The sequence below is a fragment of the Vicia villosa genome, linkage group LG5, assembly GCF_029867415.1.
Source record: "Vicia villosa cultivar HV-30 ecotype Madison, WI linkage group LG5, Vvil1.0, whole genome shotgun sequence".
NCBI lineage: Eukaryota > Viridiplantae > Streptophyta > Magnoliopsida > Fabales > Fabaceae > Vicia > Vicia villosa.
This window is the reverse complement of record NC_081184.1, coordinates 93,665,307-93,675,143: the sequence shown is the minus strand read 5'-3', so window position 1 is coordinate 93,675,143 and position 9,837 is coordinate 93,665,307. Positions and strand designations below refer to the sequence as shown.

General features: G+C 28.1%; 1 protein-coding gene across 1 annotated transcript; it reads right to left on the bottom strand.

The window, feature by feature from the left end:
- Positions 1-1,894: 1,894 nt before the first annotated feature.
- On the bottom strand, positions 1,895-3,186 carry LOC131606880 (non-specific lipid-transfer protein 1-like). Its single transcript, XM_058878974.1, has 2 exons — positions 2,789-3,186; positions 1,895-2,140 (listed from the first exon to the last, which is right to left on the bottom strand). The coding sequence occupies exons 1-2, from the start codon at positions 3,130-3,132 to the stop codon at positions 2,128-2,130; spliced, it is 357 nt and encodes a 118-aa protein (XP_058734957.1). The 5' UTR covers positions 3,133-3,186; the 3' UTR covers positions 1,895-2,127.
- Positions 3,187-9,837: the final 6,651 nt, after the last annotated feature.

Here is a 9,837-nt window from a genome sequence, read left to right as displayed (position 1 = left end):
TTATTTACTTCAAAATAAATGGGGATCACAAGAATGTGCGATAAAATAGTCGAAAGGTACCAAATACAAAACTAAATATTAACACAATTTGGCACCTAACACGCGTCTGTGTGAATGTCTTGTTTCTTATAAAGAGAATATTGTTATGCTTTAATATTTTTTTTAAGCAACAATATATTGATAGGAGAACCCAAGTTCTCAAAGTTTGATTAAAAAAATCCGAGTAAGAACTCGAGAAGAAAAATTACATGCCAATTGCGACTTAAGATAAGTAAAACGGAGAATTTCTAATAAACTAAAAAAAGTTACAATTGAGTTGCAAAATTTTTCTTATAAAGTCTCACTTCCAAACTAGTGCCTTCGCTATCCAAACGATATCCGAGACGTTCCACGAATCACTTATGAAAACAATCTCATTCCTAACCAACCAAATTGTCCAGCAAGTGGCCAACCACATCACTCCCTTCTTTCCTTTCCACAGCACTCCCTTCTTTCCTTTCAACCACAACACTCCCTTCTTTCCTAACTTTAGCTCGTTTGCAGTAGGAGAACCACTTTAAGAAACTCTCCTTGAAATTCAACACTTTATAAGAACTCGAGAAGAAAAATTACATGCCAATTGCGACTTAAGATAAGTAAAACGGAGAATTTCTAATAAACTAAAAAAAGTTACAATTGAGTTGCAAAATTTTTCTTATAAAGTCTCACTTCCAAACTAGTGCCTTCGCTATCCAAACGATATCCGAGACGTTCCACGAATCACTTATGAAAACAATCCCATTCCTAACCAACCAAATTGTCCAGCAAGTGGCCAACCACAGCACTCCCTTCTTTCCTTTCCTAACTTTAGCTCGTTTGCAGTAGGAGAACCACTTTAAGAAACTCTCCTTGAAATTCAACACTTTATAGTCATGAAAACCCGTCCACTCAGCCATGTTTCGCCACACCAAATCCACATTATGGCAACACAACAAAGAATGCAAAGCAGATTCTCCAACATTTAAACAGAAAACACAAGATGTATTAGAGCTAGATAAAATACCTCTATTAGCGAGAAGATCTTTCGTAGGAAGTTTGTTGATAAAGCACCTCCACCCGAACGTCTTGACCTTATATGGAACATCAAGCCTCCAAACGAGTTCCAGTGCTGAATCGAACTGCTCCCTCAGGCCATACCAGAAATGCGAGCTTCTAATGATGCTGAAGCAATCCTTAACCGCGAAACAGCCTTCTGAACCGTGCATCCAAACAACGCTATCCAAGCCATCCCAAACAGGGTGAAACTGACGTAACAACAGCTACATTTGCTCCATTTCAGCAGCGACAATAGCAGCCCTCTGCTGGTTGACAGAGACTCCGAAGTCTCCCCAAGACCACTCGCCATTGGAAAGAGCAAAAATAATAAAAAAAAAAATTATTTTTACACTATATTAGTATATCTACATCGTACTGTTCGTGAACGGAAATATTATAAAAATAACTTCTTTAAAAAAATATATAAATTTTTTAAAAAAATTTTCTTTATCTTTTATTAAAAAAATTAATGGAGTACAGAAACAAAATTATGTGATTAAGCAACTTCATAACCTTATAAGCTAATATTTTAAATTTTATTAATCAACTTCATAATTTTGTTAACCAAATTTGTATATTTTATTAACTAACTTTGTTTTACTACTAAAAATTATTTTTAATATCTATGTGTTTATTAACCAACTTCATCACTTAATTAACCAATTTTTTATATTTTATTAATCAATTTTGTTTTGTCATTAAAAATTATTGATCATACATTCTGTTCATAAAATATATATTTTTATATTTAAAAAAACAATGCTTATATGTTTGATGTAACTATTTTGGTGTAAAATTAAGGGTAAGAATAGCACACTGTAACAATAAATATACATATAGCATGGAATAGTATATCATATGTCTTTATTATATATCAATGCCACAAACAAACTGGGAAATAATTCACTGCACACCACAATTATAATTATACATAAAACATAAGGAAACTCGCATAGGTTGAGCCTTCATTGCCCTTCATTTATTTAGTTATAATAGTGAGATAGAAAGAAGTCCCATGCTATCTGCTTCTTCCTCTCATCTCATACACACTCTTTAGAGCTTGATGCTGCAACACAGAAAAAACAAAAACAGTTTAGGTTAAATGATAGAGAAATGATATGTGTACACCTCTTTTGTACACCAACACCTTATAACTATACACACAATGCATAAATTTTTCTTTTAAAATAATATTTCCTGTGTTGATATCTGTGCAATAGTATTTTGCTTTGTAAATATTGATGGTGTAAGATACGGTGTATAAAAAGCAGTGTATAAATAGCATAGCTCTAAATGATATCATCATTTTCAAAGTAAATAAGAATATTATACTCGCAGAGTACATTAATTAATTAATTAATTACTCTACCTACGCAGAGCTAATCAAATTTGTAAAGTCTAATCCAATCTGAATAATATAGATCTATATTGTATATAGTAAAATTCTTCTTAAGTTCTTGGAGGTCCTATATAGATTAATTATAGTTTAATTATGAAAAAATAAACAGAAATTCTACTTAATCACGATTTAATCTGACATAATCTGACAGTTATTTTATGATGTCATATTTATTTATAGTTTAACTCTGAGAAATTTGAGATCTTGTACAATAGTCTATCTTATACGTCTTTAAAGACGGTCTTGGTCATATAATATTCTCTTTTTCTCAGCAATAATATCTCTTATATAGTAGTCCTGTCGTATAAAACATACCTAGTACAATCGGTATTAGGGCCAAACTTGTAGGGAAGGGAAAGACCACATTTGGCAGAGAGAGTAGCAGCATTATTGGCATTTAAACCAGGAGTGGAACCAGCAGCATCTTTTAAGCAGTTGCAAGCGGCCTTACGGGCGGGGGTAGTTTGGGCCGCCGCGTTAAGTTTCCTCACTCCACCACAGCATTGCAACGAAGGACCAGGACCACCCTTAAGATAAGAAATGCATGGGCCAAGGTAACCAGTTACCGCACCGCATGAGATTGCAGCCTCTGCCATGGGTGCAGTAACAACCACCATGCACATCAATGCAACCACACATGCAACTTTCAAGCTTGCCATATCTTCTCTCTAGGGAATGGATTGAAATAGAAATATTGAAATTTTGTTTTTGCTTTTGTTTTATTTGGTGAGTATAAGTGACTCAAGGTGTGGGTTTATATAGAACTAGAGAGAGAGGAGGTATTTGGTATGTCTTTGGTTTTAAATTAGATTTTTTTTCTAGTTACACTGAACAAAAATATCCAATTATACTCAAATAAAATCTTACGTGAATTTAACGTAAATCTAAATGAATTAGTTGTTGGTGGATATTATAATGGTGCAAGAATGTCTATGGAGTCTAATTAATCTCAACCGTTATACGAGTTAATCAAACGATCATATTAAATTAAATTAAATAATAAAATAATATATAGTCTATTTTTTTCTTCTAAAAAATAGGTTATTTATATGACCGTTTGATCAATTCTTTTAACGGTTGAGATTTGGTATCAAATTAAACTTTGACACCTTAGTGTCATTTGATCCTATCCCATATATATATATATATATATATATATATATATATATATATATATATATATATATATATATATATATATATATATATATATATATATATATATACAAAGATATCAAATTTAATAACATGACATATCTGATAACTCTTTATCAAATATGCGTATAACAAAATTCACGGTTGGATTGAAAGTTATTATGATATATATCATGTATATAAAATTTGACATCAATCGAAAATCATTTATTATGTCAACGAGATGCATAAAAACTAACATCTTACAAAACTTCAACAAAATCGTTAATTTTGATCATTCTCTTTAACATATCAAATGATTTCTGATTGATGTTAAATTTTATGAACGTGATTTATATTATGTTAACTTTCTATCATGGATTTTGACACCTTAACATTATTCGATCATTATATATATATATATATATATATATATATATATATATATATATATATATATATATATATATATATATATATATATATATATATATATATATATATATATATATATATAATGGTATGATTATGTCATATTAGAGTTTAGACTATGTTTAACTTATTCATATAAAAAAAATTATTTTATAAAATAAGAAATGTTATTCTATATAAAATTATTTCAAAATCTATGTTTCAATGTAAAATTGAAATTTTTTCCAATAATAATAAGACTTGGATAAGCCAAAATCTCTGCACAAAGCACATCCAATACTTATCCATACACCATTAATGCGTATTGTAGAAGTATTAAAAAGAATATTTTAAAAAATTAGAAAAAATTATCATAAGATTATTATTTCTTTCTTACATAAAAAAAAAACTTTCCTCTTAAATAATTTTCTCTCATACTTAAATTTGTCTTTTTCCTCTCTTGAAAACTAAACTCACGTAACAAACCCAACTAAATACATCATCCAGATATTACAATAGTCCTAATAGATTTATGTGTTCTTTTTCTTGTACACTACCACCAAATACTACAAGAGCATAAGAAAGGGATTGGCGTAATAATCTGTATTTGATTTTTCTGTGTTCTCTCTTTATAAGGATTTAATTACCTTTTGTCCTCCCTTATTATTTTTGCTAATAAAAAAAAAGAAATTTAACGCCTATTTGAATTGAATTGGTTTTGTAAAACTGTATTTTAATTTTTAAAATTTAAAAATTATAAAATTTGTTTGATAGTCTAATTTTACAAATTATTTTTGAAAATTATTCTCTAATTGAGAGTTTCAAAAAAATAAAAAACTTAAAATAGGTTTTAAATGTTTTGATTTTTAATTATGAAAAGTAAAAAAAAAAAAAAACGATACACTTTTTATTGATGACAATTTTGCAATATTATGCAATTTTAAAATAATTTTTAAAAATAAAATTACAAAACATGTTTTTTTTTTCTTCAGAATTATTTTTCGAAATTAATTTACAAAATTGTGTTAGAAACTAAAAAATAAAACTAATTTAAAGAAGCCCTTAACTTTCTTCCTCTCTCCTTTCAATGGAAGAAAAAAATATCTAAATAATTGATATTAATTTTGTTTAAAAATGTTTTAAAATAAATTTTCAAATCTTCTTGTCGGTATGAAATACTAATACATGAATGAATAGTGTTTTTGGCAATTGCATAGTACTCTACTAGCATAGTACGGTCCTGCTAATAAATGTTACCATTTAGGTCTAAATAATTTAGTTTAATTAAAATATTTTTAAATTAAAATGTTGATAGATAAGTGAGTTTTTATTTTCAACAATGATTATTATATTTTATTTTAAGTTTGAAAATCATCTTTATGTATATTTATAAACTTTTAAGGTCTTTATTAATAGGAGTCTCTTTTACGTTTATTTTTTTTTTGACGGTTCTTTTACGTTTAATTTTAAGTTATATTTGCATGTGTTAAATTGTTATAGTTTGTATCTCTAGATAAGTTTTTCCGAACATCAAATCTACAAATAATTAGCTATACATCTCAATTTTTTAACAAAATTACTTTGCATCACAATATATTTTTTAAATAATAAATAATTTGTTTGTTAAGCCTTTGAATCGTGTCAATTTACTCCAATCTCCTTTAGCACGACATGCTTCATGTTCCACCAATTAATTTGGTGAAATTGGTTCTTCCTTTTATTTTTGGAAGTTTATTATGTGATTGTTTTTCCTGACAAATTATTTAAGAGAAGGTTCCTACTAAAGATAACCTGCTTAGGTGTAGAGTGTTAGTAGAATTTGAGGGTGTATTTTATCTCATGTGCAGAGGAGAGCAGAGTTGAATACTCATCAATTTGTGGCCTGCGATCTAACAACGTTTATTTGGTATAACATTTTAGGTGGTTGGAATGATGCTTTGTTCTTTCTAGAAACATTAATACCATTTTTTTTGGGTCATTTAGATAGTTGGGAGGCATGTTTAGAGTGAGAAAGTAAAAGATAAGAGCATATTTCTTGTTTGAAAATATATCCTGATTGGGATGTGGGAAACTCTTGTACTTTATCTATCTGGTTTGAGAGTCCTACTCTTGGTTTGAGCTGATAGATAGGTGAATGTAAAATTTACAGTGAAGAGTTTCTAGTAGCCCCCCTAAAGGATGATTTTTTTTTTTTTAATCACTACTACAAATATTACATTTTATGATAACGTTTTCACCTCACGTAACAAAACACTCATGTATAATACCTTAACGCGCCATGTTTTTTTCTTTTTAAAATGAATAAACTATTTCGTCGATTTCGCTAGAAAACTGAGGGATAAGTAATTTAGGTTATCCCATCAACTTCAGTTTATGCTTCAAATTAGTTTACTCATCAGTTTTGCTAGAAAACCGAGGGGCCGCAAACTAAATTAAACTAATTTAAGGTACATGTTTCGAATCTCAGCAACTTTAGTTTATGTTCTTAATCCAAAAATAAGCCACTTTTCAACTCAGCTTTATTTACCAACCGAGGTGAATATATATATATATATATATATATATATATATATATATATATATATATATATATATATATATATATATATATATATATATATATATATACATATAGAGGAGGGATCAAATTACACCCGAAGAGTTACACCACGAGTTACACTCGTTCAATAACTACATCTCGAATTAATATTTTTTAAATTCAACCGTTGGATTGAAACATAATATCATATAGATCATACCTATAAAGTTTGAGCTTAATCTATAATGATTTACTATATCATCAAGATATCCAAAGATTAACGTCAAAATGAGCTTTCATATAACGTTAATTTTAATGTAATTCAATGACATAGTAAATCATTATAGATTAAGCTCAATTTTTATAGGTATGATCTATATGATATTATGTTTCAATCCAACGGTTGAATTTATAAAATATTAATTCGAGATGTAGTTATTGAACGAGTGTAACTCGTGGTGTAACTCTTCGGGTGTAATTTGATCCCTCCTCATATATATATATATATATATATATATATATATATATATATATATATATATATATATATATATATATATATATATATATATATATATATATATATATATATATAGGGCATATCATTTGAGAATGCCATATTTACATGAGAATGTGAGAATGAATCTGAACCATTGGATTTTAAAATTAATGGTGGAGATTATGGGTGAATCTATTTTTTCTCTCTCCTACATTTTGAAATAAATGATGTACGAGAGAAAAAAAAAGATTCACCTATAATCTCCACCATTAATTTTAAAATTCAATGGTTCAGATTCATTCTCATGTTCTCATATAAATATGACATTCTCATATGATATATATATATATATATATATATATATATATATATATATATATATATATATATATATATATATATATATATATATATATATATATATATATATATATATATATATATATATGTGTGTGTGTGTCTTAGCTTGTAGCGTTCAGTTTCACTCACCTAAAAAACATATATTAAAAACACCCACAGAATCCTAACGAACACATTCTGAGCAAGATAAAAAGAAGATGATATATGTTTAGGGCTTTTTCTCGCTGCTGCTGCTTCTTCTTCTTCTTCTTCTTCTTCTTCACAGATTTGGTATGTTTAAGGTCACTATTCCTGTTACATTAACATCGTTGTTTTTTGGTTGTTGTTTGTTGTTGAGACCCAAAATTTTAGAGGTTTAATCTTGTTGTTGTTGTTGTTTAAACTGATAATGATGTTATATGTTGTTGTTTTTGTTGATATAAATATACTATAAGTTTATTGAGATTGATCTTATAGGTTTATTGTTAATGTTTATGTATTTTTGTTAAGGGATTGTTTTTTTAATTGTTGTTTAATGTTAGTTGTTGTTTAGATTGAGATAATGTTAACGTTGTTGTTATTTATTGTTGTTTTTGAGTTGTTTATTTTTATTGTTGTTGTTGTTGTCTAGTTGTTATACTGTTTACTATGAAAATTAGTAAGCAACCGCTAGTCCTCGAAAATAACAAATATCTTGGTTGCTCGTAGGATCGACTAGATTGATTCTAGGACATGGTCTAAGTTTCAAGATTTTGATACATGGATTGTGTTCATTCTTGGTTTGGTTTTATGTTTAATTTGTAAGTGAAAGGAAAATGTGTTGAAAGGTAAAACGAAAATGCAGGAATGATAAATGTTTTTGACTCGAAAGTGATAAAGAAAGATAAAAAACTTTATTAAAGATAAATATAAACAGGTAAAAGGTAATGTAATTCGATTAACAGAAATTGGTAGTTCATACGTACATTTTTAGCACTCGTTTCTCGATACGCTTTGATACTTTGAGTATAATTGAGTTTTGTACAAATTTGAACACAATAAAATTAAACGCGAAGATTCTAATTTATACTAGTTCGACCCTAACGGCCTTTCCCAAATGGAATGCCACGTTCTCCGTTTGCATGTCTCTCGATTCCTAAGGCTTCCACGTGTCATTTTGGATAAGACAAATCATTTTGAATTTGAATCTCCTTTCATTCGAGGCGCCAAAATTCAACCAACGTGGCTGTCGAAGCTTGCTATCCAAATGCTCCAAAAATATGCTAAGTCTTTTATCCTTATCTTCGAGGATATTTTACTTCGAATACCTTTCGACAATGTAATACACCCTTTACATCAAATGGTACTTTGAATATCCTTCAAAGAGCCATTTTTTAAATCTTTCTTTGAGATTTCTCTCCTTTAGCAAATCTCCTTTCGTCCGTCGAAATCCCCAGCTAACATATACGTAGCAAAGTTATGAAATATATATATATATATATATATATATATATATATATATATATATATATATATATATATATATATATATATGTTTATGTTTTTTGTGATTCTTTGTGCAGCTCTCATCTTGTTTCTTTGAACATGTTAAGAGCACATTATAGAAAATACAGTTGATTTTATAATATCTAATGTAGATCGTTTGTTTCACTAGCCCCGCTTTGAACATATAATCTTTTAAATTATTTTTGGAAATAATAATATGGAAATTATCTTGTATTTAAGAAATAGCTTATACTAATTAATGTTTTTTGAGCATTTTCCAACTCGACATTCATCTCGCATTCTTTAATTGTTAAAATCTATTCAATACTTCTAGTTTTCATTCAACTTTCTTCCACACTTGTTGAATGAACAAGTATGGAAGAAAGTTAATGAAAACTATAAGCATTGGAGAAATTTTAACCATTAAAAAACTGGAGATGAATGATGAGTTACAAAATATTCCAAAAATATTAATTAGTGTAATTTGTTCTTCAATATAATTGTTCATATGAATATTTTGTAAACAAATTTAAAAAGTTATATGTTCATCTAGGACTAAGTGATACAAGCAATCCACATTAGATATAATAAACCCAAGCTTGTTTTCTCTGTCGGTTAGATTTTAAAATTGATGGGATATGTGTTTTCGCCATTTAAATTTTTTAAAAGGATTCCTTGGGAATCGAACCTAGGACCAATACAAATATCCCCTCGATTATTTAGTACCCGAGGAATAAAATGACAAATTTTTATACAGCCCTTTGTTACCTCACCAGTATAACCAAGGTATAATCCACTTTGCGCTCGAGATAATTTTTTTTTTATATTAGTAGAAAAATGTTTTTTCTTCAAAGATCTAACTTATTCTATTTTGGAGTAGTTCTTTATTTTCAATTCTCCTTTTAATTTAGTTGGTTATTTTTATCTCTTCTTTATTCTTTTGAATATTTGAATTTT

Coding starts and splice junctions, on each gene's coding strand:
- LOC131606880 (XM_058878974.1), bottom strand. CDS start 3,132: ATGGCAAGCTTGAAAGTTGCATGTGTGGTTGCATTGATGTGCATGGTG.